This window comes from Chlorocebus sabaeus, chromosome 12 (assembly GCF_047675955.1).
Source record: "Chlorocebus sabaeus isolate Y175 chromosome 12, mChlSab1.0.hap1, whole genome shotgun sequence".
NCBI lineage: Eukaryota > Metazoa > Chordata > Mammalia > Primates > Cercopithecidae > Chlorocebus > Chlorocebus sabaeus.
The window spans coordinates 44,969,433-44,986,525 of NC_132915.1; the positions used below are offsets into that span (position 1 = coordinate 44,969,433).

A 17,093-nucleotide genomic window follows, 5' to 3' on the forward strand; every position below is an offset into this window, starting at 1 on the left:
ACATAATATTGATACCAAACTGACAAGGATACAAGAAAAGATAATTATAGCTAATCTCAGTTATTAATATATATGCAAAAATACTATACAAAATATTAGCTAACCAAACGTAGCAAGATTTTAAGAAGATAAAATATAAAAGACTATACAATTGATGTCAGGTGGGTTTAACATTAGAAAATCAATCAAGGTAATTCTAACTCAATGTAATCAGTTAATTAATGTAATATAACTTTTCTTCATATAGAATTTCTAAGTATCTTTACTCTTGAGTTGAATTCCTAAACATCTGTACTGTTTTAGGAAAAGATCTTTTTCTATGAAAACATGTTTGTGTGTTTGTATGTGTCTATATCTGTGTGTGTATTTGCATTCGTATCCAAGAATAGAATAGAAATTATCATATAATATTAAGTGACTACCTGACTGCTGCATTGAAAATGTGATTGTTAGGTCAGAATTTTATCTAAATGTTGAAATACTCTTTAAAAGCTATTTGGTTAGTAATATTAAATATAGGTCAACTGTCACAGTGGTAATATATCACCAAAATAAACATAATAAGCCCTAACTGATTGGCCTTTGATTTTCCAAGTTCTTTTTTTTTTTCAAAGGATTTAATTCAAACTACATGGAATAGTGGGCTTACTCTTTGTTTATTGTAAAGGAATTTAAATTATTATGTGTTGTCTTTCTACATGATTTGTCAGTAAAATGGGAATCACATGTGATTTTTTTTTTCTGAGACAGGGTCTCACTCTGTTGCCCAGACTGGAGTGCAGTGGCATGATCTCAGCTCGCTGCGGTCTCTGCCTCCTAGGCGCAAGTGATCCTCCCACCTCGGCCCTCCAAGTAGCTGGGACCACAGGCATGTGCCACAACGCTGGCTAATTTTTGTTTATTTATTATTTCGAGATGAAGTCTTACTCTGTCACCTAAGCTGGAGTGCAGTTGCACAATCTCGGCTCACTGTAACCTCTGCCTCCTGGGTTCAAGCGATTCTCCTGCCTCAGCCTCCCGAGTAGCTGGGATTACAGGTGTGTGCCACCACACTGGCTCATGTTTTGTACTTTTAGTAGAGACAAGTTTTCACCATGTTGGCCGGGTTGATCTTGAACTCCTGACCACAAGTGGTCTGCCCGCCTTGGCCTCCCAAATGCTGGGATTACAGGTGTGAGCCACCATGCCTGGCCATTTTTGTTTATTTTTTAGGGATGATGTTTTGCCATGTTGCCCAATCTGGTCTTGAACTCTTGAGTTCAAGGGACCTACCCACCTTGGCCTCCCAAAGTGCTGGGATTACAGGAGTGAGCCACTGTGCCTGGCCTATGATTTTTTTTTATAAATAAATCTCATGAGACTTCCTAAACAATTTATTTTACTTTATTTCACAAATACTATATAAAATAGTTTCAATCAACTAGGATATAAGCATCTTTTGGTTATAGACTGTATTTTGTTACTATTTCAAATTATTTGGTTTATGATTAACCGTGTAAATTGCTATTTATTTACTTTAAAGTAGACAAGTATCTAAGTGAATGACTGAAAGTTGGAGGTTATGTATTTGTAATTTAAGAAGGCATATAATTTAACAGTGACTGAATTAATACTGGTGCTATTGAGTGATTGAAGGAGGAGGACCTATCATATATAATAATAGTTTTTTTATACTTGTGTAGTATAGTGCATAATGTTCTTAAAAGTGCTTTTATATATAAAAGTACTCTTAGGAAAAAATATTACATAAGGTTGTTCATAATACTATTTGTATTTGGCCATTCTTACGTTGCTATGAAGAAATACTTGAGACTAGGTAATTTATAAGGAAAGAGATTTAATTAACTGGCTCATCATCCTGCATGCTTTACAGGAAGCATGGTGCTAACATCTGCTCGGCTTCTGGGGAGGCCTCAGGAAGGTTACAATCATGGTGGAAGGCAAAGGGGGAGCAGGCGTGTCACATGGAATTTATGTTCCTCTCTATACTGGTTATTCTAGTTAGCAGGTCCTGTAATAACCTTTTATCAGAAGTTCTTAGCTTTTTTGCTTTGTTAGAACATGCTCCTTTAGCTCAGAGGAGTTTGTTATTACCCACCTTCTGAAACCTACTTCTGTCACTTCCCCAGTCCCGTTCTCTGTCCAGTTTTGCACCCTTGCTGAAGAGGTGTTGTAATCATTTGGAGGAGAAAAGTCATTCTGGCTTTTGGAATTGTCCGCATTTTTGTGCTGACTTTTCCTCATCTTTGTGGATTTACCTACCTTTGATCTTTGAGGCTGATGATCTTTGGATGGGGTTTTTTCGGGGGTGGTTCTTTATGTTGATGTTGATATTGTTGCTTTCTGTTTGTTAGTTTTTCTTCTAACAGGTCCGTCTTCTGCTGGTCTGCTGCAGTTTGCTGGACTTCTGCAGGTCTGCTGCAGTTTGCAGATCCTGTTTGCCTGGGTATTACCAGTGGAGGCTGGGGAACAGCAAAGATTGCTGCCTGCTCCTTCCTCTGGAAACTTTGTCCCAGACGGGCACCAGCCTGAATGCAGCCAGAGCTCTCCTGTGTGAGGTGTCTGTCAACCGCTATTGGGAGGTCTCTCCCAGTCAGAAGGCATGGGGGTCAGGGACCCACTTGAGGAGGCAGTCTGTCCTTTAGCAGAGCTGGTGCACTGTGCTGGGAGAATTCCCCCTTGTCAAGATCAGCCGCTGTCTTCAGAGCTGACAGGTGGGAAAGATTTAAGTCCACTGAAGCTGCGACTGCATCCCGTCCCCGAGATGCTCTGTCCCACCAGGATAAGAGTTTTCTCTGTAAGCTCCTGACTGAACTGCTGCATATCTTGCAGAGATGTCCTGCCCAGTGAGGAGGAATCCAGAGAAGCAGTCTGGCCACAGCCACTTTGCTGTGCTGTGGTGACTCTGCCCAGTCCGAACCTCCCAGTCTCAGCACTGTCAGGGGAAAACTACCTACTAAAGCCTCAGTAATGGCGGTCGCTCCTTCCCCCACCAAGAGCTGTCATCCCAGGTCAACTCCAGACTGCTGTGCCGGCAGCAAGACTTTCAAGCCAGTGGTTCTTAGCTTGCTGGGCTCCATGGGAGTGGGACCTGCTGAGCTAGATTTCTTGGGTCCCTGGGTTCATCCCCCTTTCCAGAGAAGTGGACGGTTCTCTTTTCTCGTTGGAGTTCCAGGTGCCACTGGAGTACGAAAAAACTCCTGCAACTCGGTGTCTGCCCAAACAGCCGCCCAGTTTTGTGCTTGAAACCCAGGGCCCTGGTGGTGTAGGCTCACAAGGGAATCTCCTGATCTGCGGATTGCAAAAACCCATGAGAAAAGCATAGTACTCAGGGCGGGTAGCACAGTCCCTCACCACTTCCCCTAGCTGGCTGGGGGAGGGAGTTCCCTGGATCCTTGCACTTCCAGGGTGAAGTGACGCCCAGTCCTGCTTCTGCTTGTTCCCCATGGGTTGCACCCAGTGCCTAACCAGTCCCAGTGAGATGAACTGGGTACCTCGGTTGGAAATGCAGAAATCACCCACCTTCTGTGTTGGTCTTGCTAGGCACTGCAGACTGCAGCTGTTTCTATTTGGCCATCTTGGCCCCTCCCCTGACCAGTGGTCTTTATGTTACTGCTATTGTAATTGTTTTGGGGCACCATGAACCATGCCTGCATAAGGTGATGAACTTAATTTATAAATGTATGTGTTCTCACTACTCCTCTCCAACCGTTCTTCCAACTCTCTCCCTCTTCTCTGGCCTCCCTATTCCTTGAGACACAGCAAAATTGAAATTAGGCCAGTTAACTCTACAATGTCCTCTAAGTGTTCAGGTGAAAGGAAGGCTCATACCTGTCTCACTTTAAATCAAAAGCTAGAAATGATTAAGCTTAGTGAGGAAGGAATGTTGAAAACCAGGACAGGCCAAATGCTTTGTCTTTTATGCCGAACAGCCAAGTTGTGAATGCAAAGGAAAAGTTTTTGAAGGAAATTAAAAGTGCTACTTTAGTGAACATGTAAGTGATAAGAGAGTCAGTCATTCTTATTGCTGACATGAAGACAGTTGTAGTGGTCTGGATAGATTAAACCAGCCACAACATTCCCTTAAGCCAAAGTGTAATTTAGAACAAGACCCTAACTCTCTTCAATTTGATGAAGGCTGAGAGAGGTGAGGAATTTGGAGGAAAAAAGTTGGATGCTGGGACAGATTGGTTCATGACATTTAGGGAAAGAAGACTTCTACATAATATAAAAGTGCAAAGTGAAACCAACTGCTGATATAGAAGCTGTAGCAAGTAATCCCAAAGATCTAGCTAAAATAATTGATGAAGGTGGCTACACTAAACAGATTTTCATTGCAGACAAAACAGTCTTCTATTGGAAGATGTCATCTAGGTGTTTCAGAGCTAGAGAGAAGTCAGTGCCCAGCTTTAATGCTTCAAAGGACAGGATGACTCTCTTGTTAGGGGCTAATATTGCTAGTGAGTTGAAGTTGAAGTCAATGCTCATTTATCGTTCTCCAATCCTAGGGCCCTGAAGAATTATGCTACATATACTCTGCCTGTGCTCTATAAATGGGACAACAAAGCCCGGATGACAGCTCATCTCTTTACAGAATATTTAACTGAATATTTAAGCCCACTGTTGAAACCTGCTGCTCAGAAAAAAAAAAGATTGTTCTCAAAATATTATTGTTTGTTGACAATGTGCTTGGTTACTGAAGAACTCTGATGGTTGTGTACAAGGAGGTTGATGTTTTCATTCTTGCTAACACAACATCCATTCAGCAGCCCATGCATCAGTGAAGAATTTTGACTTTCAAGTCTTATTACTTAAGACATACATTTCATAAGGCTATAGCTGACATGGATAGTGATTCTTCTGATGGATCTAGGCAAATTAAATCAAAAATTTTCTGGAAAGGATTTGCCATTCTAGATGCCCTTAAGACCATTTGTGATTCACGAGAGGAGGTCAAAATGTTAACATTAACAGGAGTTTGGAGGAAGTTGGTTCCAGTCCTTATGGATAACTTTGATGGGGTTTTAGACTTCAGTGGAAGAAGTTACTGTAGGTGTGTTGGAAATAGTGAGAAAACTAGAATTAGAAGCAGAGCCTGAAGATGTGACTGAATTGCTGCAATCTCATGCATTCATAAAACTTGAATGGGTGAGGAGTTGCTTCTTATAGATGACCAAAGAAGATAGTTTCTTGAGATGGAAACTCCTCCTGGTGGAGATGCTGTGAACATTATTGAAATGACAGAAAAAGATTTAGAATATTACATAAACTTAGTTGCTAAAGCAGCCATAGGGTTTCAGTTTTGAAAGAGGTTCTACTGCTAGTAAAATGCTATCAGGCAGCATTGCATGCTACAGAGAAAACGTTTTGAAGAAAGAGTCAACCAATGTAACAAACTTCTTTGTTGCCTTATTTTAAGAAACTGCCCCTGACTGCCCAGCCTTCAGCCACTACCACCCTGATCAGTCAACAGTCATCAACAAACGTTGAGTTAGGACTTTCCACCATTAAAGATGATGACTTCCTGAAGAGCCAGATGATGGTTAGCATCTTTTTTTTTTTTTTAAGCAATAAAGTATTTTAATTTTATTTATTTATTTTTGAGACAGAGTCTTGCTCTGTTGCCCAGGCTGGAGTACAGTGGCATGATATTAAGTCACTGCAATCTCTGCTTCCCGGGTTCAAGCGATTCTCCTGCCTCAGCCTCCCGCAGTAGCTGGGATTACAGATGTGTGCCACCACACCTGGCTGTTTTGTATTTTTAGTAGAGATGGGGTTTTGCCATGTTGGCCAGGCTTGTCTCGGACTCCTGGGCTCAAGTGATAAATCCACCTTGGCCTCCCAAAGTCCTGGGATTACAGACGTAAGCCACTGCGCCTGGCCTCAATAAAGTATTTTTAAATTAAAATAAATACTTTTTTTTATATATAATGCGATTGCACACTTAATAGATTACAGTATAGTGCAAGCATTACTTTTATTTGCAATTTTTTGGAAACCAAAAGTTGATGTGACTCACTTTATTGCAATATTTGCTTTATGGCAGTGGTCTGGAACTGAACCAGCCATATTTCTAAGGTATGCCTGTATTAAGAAGTCTGTTAACTGAAGAAAGTAATTATTAAGAGTTCATGTATAGTCTGCTATAGAATAGTAATCTTATGAATAAGAGGATTCGTAAGAACAAGAATAAGGAATTGGAATCTCACACCAGTCAGAATGACTATTATTAAAAAGTCAAAAAAATAACAGATGCTGGCAAGGTTGTGGAGAAAAGGGAACACTCATGCATTATTGGCGAGAGTGTAAGTGCATTCAAGCATTGTGGAAAACCATGTGGCAATTCCTGAAATAACTAAAAGCAGAACTATCATTTGATCCAGCAATCCCATTTCTGGGTGTGTCCTCAAAGGAGTAGAAATTGTTCTACCACAAAGACACATGGCATGCATATGTTCATTGCAGCACTATTCACAATAGCAAAGACATGGAGTCAACCTAAATGCGTATCAGTGTTAGACTAGATAAAGAAAATGTGATATATATACACCATTAAATACAATGCAGCCATAAAAAAGAATGAGATAATATCCTTTGCAGGAACATGGATGGAGCTGGAGGCCATTATCCTTAGCAAACTAACACAGGAACAGAAAACCAAATACCACATGTTCTTACTTCTAAGTGGGAACCAAACAATGAGAACACGTGGACACAAAGAGGGGAACAACACACGCTGGGTCCTACCTGAGGGTGGAGAGTGGAAGAAGGAAGAGGATCAGAAAAAAATAACTATTGGATACTAGGCTGAGTACCTGGGTGATGAAATAATCTGTACAACAAATCCCTGTGACACGAGTTTACCTGTATAACAAACCTATATATGTACCCCTGAACCTAAAACAAAAGTTAAAAAAATAAGAAATAAGAAGTTGGAGATATGAAATAAGAAGTTGAATTTTAAATGTTTCCTCATCTTTTCACTGTGGACTTAGGATGCTGGGTGTTTTTCAAACTAGGATCTTTGATAGGGAATTATATTTGATGTTTGCAACATACTCAGATTCTAATTGTATCTTTTGAGTGGCTAGGTATTCTTGGAAGCATATGTACATATTCATAATGTGTTTGTCCATGAATAACATTACTCTGGTGAGGGAAATACGGGAAAGAGGACTTTGTTAAAGGCCTTAAATGGGAACAATGAATCTAGATTAGTTACGGTGGAGAATGCCTTTGATATATGTGTGAACTTTACGTTTGAACTTTTTCAATAAAATTCAACTCCCATTTCTGTGTTTAGTTGGGAAAGGGGATTGAGAGATTTTAGTATAAGACTACCTGAAGTTATTTCCTTTTCAATAGCCGAGCAAAGATTTCAAAGCTTTTCGAAAATCTAAGAGGAAATGAAACACAGCCATCTAGTGGATGCAATTTTAAAAGCTTGTAATATAAGCATGTAATATAAGTACCGTGAGCTCCTATAAGCATTATAAACATTATTAGGCATTCAAGTTAATAATTTCTTGTTACACAAAGGGTAATATACATTTACAAATTTTAATGGGAAGGGGAAGCATTGTATATGATTATTGAACTACAGCATTACATAAATACCTTCAGAGGTCAGTTAAACTAATATAACTTTGTTATATGCTATAAGAGTTTCCATTGTAATATTAATCAGAGTTTTTGAACTGTAAAAATTCAGTAGTGCTTTTAAACACATGGACATTCTGAAACACTGATGGAAAATATCTTGGCCTCTTTTGCTTATATAAATTAACCTATTATTATGGTTGAAGCACAGATTTAGTTACTCCCTGTCTTCTATTGGAGTGACTCTTAGTCATTGATGGCTTATAAACTTTATTGATGCAAAAATGAATTATTTTCCAGGAGCAAGATACTGCTGTGCAAAATATGCATAAGAAAGTAGAAAAATTAGAAACAGAACATATGGACTGCTCTGACCTTTTACGGCGACAAACAAGTGAACTTGAATTTAGCACTCAACGAGAGGAACGCCTTAGAAAAGAATTTGAGGTACATTTTCTTATTCTTTAATATATATGTGTACAAACTTTCATACACACACACACACATACACACACACACACGCACGTATGTAAAACCCATTCCGTGATTTAAGGTTGGAGAGTTTTACTCTGTGCTAATATATAAAACTAATTTTAGGAATACCTGTTTATAATGTATATTTGGCTTCTTTGAAAACTTTTGTATCTGAGTATTTTGTGTTTTGCCCTAGTTTAAAAAAATCTGTTCACTTTTGAACAATTGACTCTCATGAAATATTTGGGAAGTTTGAGAGTAATTGTTTACATTGTTAGGTTGAGTAAGCAATGCAGGAAAAGTTTTGGTGTACATAAGTTCTAAATGATAAAAGTGATATTACATTTTAATTTTGTAGTTTGAATCATGTATGGTTATGTGGAATGATTTTCAGATGAGACTTTATTGGGAAAGGAGCATCAATTTACAGATGAAAAATAGGATAAATAGGATTTTTATTAGTGAATTATACTGAAAATAACTTTAATCTTAAGAGAAATCTAATTGATTTATTAGTTCATCTTTTTAAAATTTTTCTTTGCTTTGTGGGAAATGAAATATTTAAACAGATAAAGAAGTTTTGTCCTAAATATAATTTATAATCTTTATTAGACAAATGAATACTTAGGAAGAGTATTTAATGGTAAAGTGCTAGAGTTAACACTTATTAAACTCACTGTGTCACCTAACATTGTTAAGAACAGCCATAAGGATTATAACTTTTGGGAGGAAGGAAGTGTGATTCCTAGTATTTTTAGATGATATGTACATAAAATGAATAGTAAAATCAGCTTTAAAATTATCAACGCTAGTAAAAACATTCAATAAGGAGGCTAGGCAGAAAATAACATATGACAATTTTTAAAAAATTAATTCATTCTTTTTTATTACACTTTAAGTTCTAGGGTACATGTGCACAATGTTCAGGTTTGTTACATATGTATACATGTGCCATGTTGGTGTGCTGTACCCATTAACTTGTCATTTACATTAGGTATATCTTCTAATGCTATCCTTCACCAGTCCCACGACAGGTCCCGGTGTGTGATGTTCCCCATCCTGTGTCCAAGTGTTCTCATTGTTCAATTCCCACGTATGAGTGAGAATATGTGGTGTTTGGTTTTCTGTCCTTGTGATAGTGTGCTCATAGTAATGGTTTCCAGCTTCATTCATGTCCCTACAAAGGATATGAACTCATCCTTTTTTATGGCTGCACAGTATTCCATGGTATATATCTGCCACATTTTCTTAATCAAGTCTATCATTGATGGACATTTGGATTAGTTCCAAGTCTTTGCTCTTGTGAATAGTGCCACAATAAACATACATGTGCATGTGTCTTTATAGTAGCTTTATAATCCTTTGGATGTATACCCAGTAATGGGATGGCTGGGTCAAATGGTATTTCTAGTTCTAGATCCTTGAGGAATCACCACACTGTCTTCCACAATGGTTGAACTAGTTTACAGTCCCACCAACAGTGTAAAAGTGTTCCTATTTCTCCACATCCTCTCCAGCACCTGTTGTTTCCTGACGTTTTAATGATCGCCATTCTAACTGGTGTGAGATGGTATCTCATTGTGGTTTTGATTTGCATTTCTTTGATGGCCAGTGATGATGAGCATTTTTTCATGTGTCTGTTGGCTGCATAAATGTCTTATTTTGAGAAGTGTCTGTTCATATCCTCTGCCCACTTTTTGATGGGGTTGTTTGATTTTTTTCTTGTAAATTTGTTTAAGTTCTTTGTAGATTCTGTATATTAGCCCTTTATCAGATGGATAGATTGTAAAAATTTTCCCCCATTCTGTGGGTTGCCTGTTTGCTCTGATGGTAGGTTCTTTTGCTGTGCAGAAGCTCTTTAGTTTAATTAGATCCCATTTGTCAATTTTGGCTTTTGTTGCCATTGCTTTTTGTGTTTTAGTCATGGAGTCCTTGCCAATGCCTATGTCTTGAATGGGATTGCCTAGGTTTTCTTCTAGGGTTTTTATGGTTTTAGGTCTAACATTTAAGTCTTTAATCCATCTTGAATTAATTTTTGTATAAGATGTAAGGAAGGGATCCAGTTTCAGCTTTCTGCATATGGCTAGCCAGTTTTCCCAACACCATTCATTAAATAGGAAATCCTTTCCCCATTTCTTGTTTTTGTCAGGTTTGTCAAAGATCCGATGGTTGTAGATGTGTGGTATTATTTCTGAGGGCTCTATTCTGTTCCATTGGTCTATATCTCTGTTTTGGTACCAGTACCATGCTGTTTGGTTACTGTATCCTTATAGTATAGTTTGAAGTCAGGTAGCGTGATACCGCCAACTTTGTTATTTTTGCTTAGGATTGTCTTGGCTATGCGGGCTCTTTTTGGTTCCATATGAAATTTAAAGTAGTTTTTTCCAATCCTATGAAGAAAGCCAGTGATAGCTTGATGGGGGTAGCATGTCATCTATAGATTACTTTGGGCAGTATGACCATTTTCATGATATTGATTCTTCCTATCCATGAGCATGGAATGTTCTTCCATTTGTTCATGTCCTCTCTTATTTCCTTGAGCAGTGGTTTGTAGTTCTCCTTGAAAAAGTCCTTCACATCCCTTGTAAGTTGGATTCCTAGGTATTTTATTCTCTTTGAAGCAATTGTGAATAGGAGTTCACTCATGATTTGGCTCTCTGTTTGTCTGTTATTGATTTTGTATCCTGAGACTTTGCTGAAGTTGCTTATCAGCTTAAGGCGATTTTGGGCTGAGACGATGGGGTTTTCTAAATATACAATCATGTCATCTGCAAACAGGGACAATTTGACTTCCTCTTTTCCCTAATTGAACACCCTTTATTTCTTTCTCCTACCTGATTGCCCTGGCCAGAACTTCCAACACTATGTTGAACAGGAGTAGTGAGCGAGGGCATCCCTGTCTTGTGCCAGTTTTCAAAGGGAATTTTTCCAGTTTCTGCCCACTCGGTATGATATTGGCTGTGGGTTTTTCATAAATAGCTCTTATTTTTTTGAGATACATCCCATCCATACCTAGTTTATTGAGAGTTTTTAGCATGAAGCGCTGTTGAATTTTGTCGAAGGCCTTTTCTGCATCTCTTGAGATAATCATGTGGTTTTGTCTTTGATTCTGTTTATATGATGGATTACGTTTATTGATTTGTGTATGTTGAGCCAGCCTTGCATCCCAGGGATGAAGCCAACTTGATCATGCTGGATAAGCTTTTTGATGTGCTGCTGGATTCGTTTGCCAGTATTTTATTGAGGATTTTTGCATCTATATATAGATAGATAGATAGATGGGAGGAGATTATTAAGGGAACTGGTTTGTTTGGTTATGGAGGCTAAAACCCATAACAGGCCATCTGTAAGCTGGAGACTCTGGGATGCCAGTAGCATAGCTGAGTTCAAGTCTGAAAAACTCAGAACCAGGGGAGTCAATGGTGTAATTTTCAGCCTGAGGCAGAAGGCTTGAGAACCTTGGGTGCCACTGGTGTAAGACCTGGAGCCTCAAGGATAGAGATCCTTGAGTTCTGATGTCCAAGGGCAGGAGGAGGAAAGTGTCTGTGCTCCAGGGGAGAGAGTGGGGAGAGAGAGGTGAGGAAAGAGGGAGAGAGAGAGGAGGAGAGAGAGGAAGCGGTGAGACGATAGAGTGGGAGAGAGAGAGAGAAAATTATTTTCTCTCCTTTTTTGTTCTATCCAGGCCCCCAGCCAGTTGGATGGTGCTTGCCTATGGTGAGGGCAGATCTTCCCTACTAAGTTCACTGGCGCAGATGCCAGTCTTCTCTGGAAACACCCCTCACAGATACACCCACAAGTAATGGAAAGAGTGCCTTACCAGTTCTTTAGGTATTCCTTAGTCTAGTCAGATTGATACCTAAAATTAACTGTTGCTGCAGACTTTTAATGAAACTGAATTGAAAAGCCAGGAGTAGGGTTGTAGATATTATATAACAATTTAACATGTTAAGGTATCTTTTTAAATTAGTAAGGAGAGGAAATACTATTTCAGTGACCTAGAGGGCCCCTGCCGCCTGCCCCCTCCAGTTGTCCTGCCTTTCTGGACTGAGCCCGTGTACATTTTACATGTATTGATTGATGTCTTGTGTCTCCCTAAAATATATAAAACCAAGCTGTAGCCTGACACATACATGGCACATGTTCTCAGGATCTCCTGGGGCTGTCACAGGCCATTGGTCACTCGTATTTGGCTTAGAATAAATCTCTTCAAATATTTTACAGAGTTTGACTGTTTTTGTTGGCAGTATTAGGGTAGATGTAATTGGACCGCATATAGATTTTTAAGTTGAAAGTCATTTTCTCTTGGAATTTGAAGGCCTTGCCTCTATTTTCTTCTGTTGTTACTGTGAGGCCTGATGCTATTCTGGTTTGTATTCTTTGTTTGTGACCCTTTTCTCACTCTCTTCCTCTCCAAAAATGCTCTTGATCCTCTGTTTTTAGAATATATTTTCATTATGGAAAACTTTAAATGTATGTAAAAGTAGACAGAATGATATAATGAACCTAATATCCATGACCAGCTTCAACAATGATCAATTTATGAACAATTATGATTTCCAAAAATAAAGGTTCCGTTATTTAAAGTTGCATTATCAATATCACACATAAATTGTTTAATGATAATTACTGAATATAGTCAAATATCCAGGCATTATTCAAATTTTAAATTATCTCATAAATGGCATAAATATTATGTATGTTTACAGTTTGATTCTGCATCTCAATTAGGTCTACATGTCTATATGTCTGTTAGTCTCTTTCACCCTACAAGTTCTCCATCTATATCTTTCCTTTTTTCCTCGTAGTATGTTTTTGAACACACCAAATTATTTGTGCTATTGAGTTCCCACTGGTTGTAAAATTTCAGAACATCAGAGATAACAATGTTCCTTAGAATAGATCTTTTTTACTTAGTGTGCAGGACACGCGTTGGCCATTTTAGCCAGGAAACTCAGTGTCCTTCATGTTCAGGAATTCTCTTGTGTTATTTCTTCACCATATCCTCCTCAGTCTTTTTTTCTGTTCTTTATTTCTGAGACTTTTATTATTCAAGTGTTAGACCACTGAATTGATATTTTACTCTTAACTTTTTCCTTTCTCTTTGTCTTTTTGTTGTTGTTGATGCTTCTTGGGAGATTTGTTTGACTTCACTTTCTAATCTTCTGATTGAATATTTCCTTTTTTCTGTTTAATTTCTGAGAGCTTGTTCTCTACCATTTTTGTACTATCCTGTTCCTATATTATGACTGCAGTATTCGTTTATTCAGTAAATATTTATTGCAGTGGCAGGTACATTTCTGGGTCATAGAGGTATAGCAGAGAACAAAGAAAAGCCTCTTTCTTCCTTTTTTGTTTTTGAGACAGGGTCTTGCTTTGTCACCCAGGCTGGCGTGCAGTGGTGATCTCGGCTCACTGTGACCTCTAGTTCAAGTGATTTTCCTGCTTTAGCCTCCTGAGTAGGTGGAATTACAGGCGTGCGCCACCACGCCTGGCTAATTTTTTGTATTTTTAGTAGGGACGGGGTTTTGCCATGTTGCCCAGGCTGGTCTTGAACTCCTGGCCTCTAGTCATCAGCCTGCCTTGGTCCCCAAAGTGGTGGGATAACAGACGTGAGCCACTGCACCCAGCCGAAAGCATCTTCCTTCTCGAAGCTGACATTCCAGTCAGGAGGAATCGCGTATTAAATAGAACAATGTGTAGTGTGTTAGTTGGTGATAATTCTGTAAAGAATAATAAAGCCGTCCAGGGGAGTTAATGAGTAATAGGGTAGGATGGTTACCTGTTTGTATTGGTGGTCATGGAAGGCTAACTTGCTAAGGTGGCATTTGAGCTGAGACCTGAAGGAAGGAAGGGATTGAACCGTATGGATATCCCAAGAAAAAGCATTCTAGGTAGAAGGAATAGAAAGTGCAAGACCATGGGTTGCAATTGTACTTTTAATATTTGAGGAACAGCAAGTAGGCCTTTGTAACTGGAATAGAATGAGCAAGAGAGAGACTAGTAGGATGTGTAGAATGGTAGACAGATCGTGCAGAATTTGGAAGGTCTTTTGTAGTTCATTGTAAGAACTCTGGTTTTTGTCTCAGAAAGCTTTTGGAAAGTTTCGAGCAGAGGAGTGGTATGCCTTTTCTCATTTATGTTTTAAAAGCATTATTCTGGACACTCTTTAGATAATAGATTATAAAAGACAGTTTTGGAGACTATTAAAATAATCTAGTTGACAGATTATAGTGTTTTAGACAAAGTAGTAGTAGAGGAGGGTCTGTCTTGCAAAAATATATCCAAATTTGAACATCTCCTCTACTACTACCTTGTAGTAGATGATGTAGTAGAGATGGTCTAATTTGGATATATTTTTGCCAGATAGAACCCACAGAAATTGCTGATTAATTGGACCTGAATTATGAGAGAAAAAGAGGGAGTAAAGGATAATGCCAAAGGTTTTGGCTTGAGCAGACAAGAGAATGGCATTTCCATTTACTGAACTCGTAAATAATAGAAGCGGAGTAAGTTTGGGAGAGGTCAGGAGTTTGGTTTTAGATATGTTAAATTTGACATTCCTTTTAGACATTAAAGAGGAGATAGTAATTCTTTTATTTCTACAAAGGGATGTCTGCTAGTTTCAGGTTTGATGGTTATAAAATGGAGGAAGGAAATGGAGGAAGAATCTGGTTATCATGCTGTTTAGTATGCAGACATCCCCCTGGTTTCGGTCTGGCGCACCCCTCTTCCTGTCTCTCCATGTGTATTTCTGTGTTCAGCTTCTGGTTCAGATTTATGTTCTTCAGATAATAAACCTTTGTGTGAGGACTAGGGTAGGGTATTTGTTTGGCTACTTGGGGTAAGGGTGGATGCCTTGAGGTCTAACTTCTTATAGTGATGAGTAAAAAAAAAAACTTTATTGAGATGTAATTTGCATATTATAAATTTGTCCATTTAAAGTGTACAATGCATTGGTTTTTAGTGTATTCACAGCATTGTGCAACCATCACCATAATCAATTTTGGAACATTTTCATCACCCAATAAGAAACTCTACTCATTAGCCATCACTTTCCTATTCCCCTTTCCTCTCAGCCCTAAGCAACCACTACTTTCTGTCTTTATAGATTTGCCTATTCTAGACATTCCTTACAAGTGGAACTACAATATATGGTCTTTTGTGACTGACTTCTTTCACTTAGCATAATGTTTTCAAGGTTTATCCATGTTGCAGCATGTATTAGTGCTTCATTCTTTTTTATGCCTGAATGATATTCTGTTGTGTAACATGTAATATATATTTTGTGTCTCTGTCCATCAGTTGATGGACATTTGTGTTTATATTTGTCAGGGTTCTCTAAAGGGACAGAACTAATAGTATATGTGTATGTGTATATGTATATGTGAAGGGGAGTTTGTTTGGAGAAGCGACTTACATGATCGCAAGGTGAAGTCCCACAATAGTCCGTCTGCAAGTTGAGGAGCAAGGAAGTCAGTCCAAGTCTCAAAATCTCAAAAGTAGGTAAGCCAGCAGTGCAGCCTTCAGTCTGTGGTCAAAGGCCTGAGAGCCCCTTTTCATCATTTTATGTGCTTATTAGCCATTCGTATATCTTCTTTGGAGAAACAGTTATTTAGACCCTTGTCCTTTTTAAAAATGGATTATTTGTACTGTACATATATAAATCACTGTGTACGTCCAAGAGTCTAAAAATTGAAGAACTTGGAGTCTGATGTTCCAGGGCAGGAAGCATCCAGCACGGAGAAAGATCAAGGCTGGAACACTCAGCAAGTCTCCTTGTTCCACTTTCTTCTGCCTGCTTTATTCTAGCCATGCTGTTGTATAATATATTAGCTGATTAGATGGTGCCCACCCAGACTGAGGGTGGGTCTGCCTCTCCCACTCCACTGACTCAAATGTTAATTTCCTTTGGCAACACCTTCACAGACACACCTAGGGACATTACTTTACATCCTTCAGTCCAATCAAGTTGACACTCAGTATTAACCATCACAGTGTTGTTTCCACTTTTTCAGCCATAATGAATAATGCCACCATGAACATTCATGTACAGGTTTTTGTGTGGATATGTTTTCTGTTGTCTTTATTATATATCTAGGAGAGGAATTGCTGGGTCACATGGTAACTATGTGGTTAACATTTTGAGGAACTGTCAGGTTGTTTTGTACAGTGGCAGCACCATTTTACATTCTCACCAGCAAGGTATAAGGGTTCTAGTTTCTCTAGATCCTCATCAACAGCTGTTATTGTCATTCTTTTAAATTATAACCACTGTAGTAGGTGTGAAATGGTACCTCATTGTGGTTTTGATTTGCATTCTCTGATGATTGATGATGTTGAATATCATTTTATGTGCTTATTAGCCATTCATGTATCTTCTTTGGAGAAATCGCTAGTTAGACCCTTGTCCTTTTAAAAAATGGATTATTTGTACTGTATATGTATAAGATGCTAACAATGGAGGAAACTGGGTATGGAGTATGTAGATGGACTTAACAACAGAAATGCCAAATATGAACTTGGCAAAGATAAAATTCCTCATACTCTAACCACACATGGTTTATTTTTTACAAGATTAGAGAAGGAATAAAAATATGAAATTATATTTGAAATAATATTTTAACTTATTTTTTTCTTGTGCTGACCATCTTTTTAGGCCAGTAAATTCAGGATTTCATTATATTTTATATCATTTTTAATACTAGGGCTTGCAGATGGCTTACTAAAAAAGGATGAGAGGGCAGGAGCTGTGACTGATGTCTATAATCCCAGCACTTTGGGAGACAAAGGTGGGCAGATCACTTGAGACCAGGAGTTCAAGACCAGCCTGGGCAACATGGTGAAACATCATCCCTACAAAAAATATGAAACTTAGCCAAACGTGGTGGAGTGTGCCTGTAGTCCCAGCTCCTTGGGGGGCTGAGGTGGGAGGATTACTTGAACCTGGGGAAGTTGAGGCTGCAGTGAGCTGTGATCGTGCTACTGTACTCTAGCCTGGGCAACAAAGTGAGACCCTGCCT

The 17,093-nt window shown here is 38.7% G+C and overlaps 1 protein-coding gene across 6 annotated transcripts in view; it reads left to right on the forward strand.

The window, feature by feature from the left end:
* CCDC171 (coiled-coil domain containing 171) overlaps positions 1–17,093 on the forward strand; it is a 398,768-nt gene that overhangs the window by 49,469 nt on the left and 332,206 nt on the right. For all 6 annotated transcript variants that reach the window (XM_007969189.3, XM_073021619.1, XM_007969191.3 and 3 more), the window contains one exon: positions 7,900–8,046. In XM_007969189.3, the coding sequence (XP_007967380.2) occupies positions 7,900–8,046 (147 nt within the window). The remainder of the gene's footprint in view (positions 1–7,899; positions 8,047–17,093) is intronic.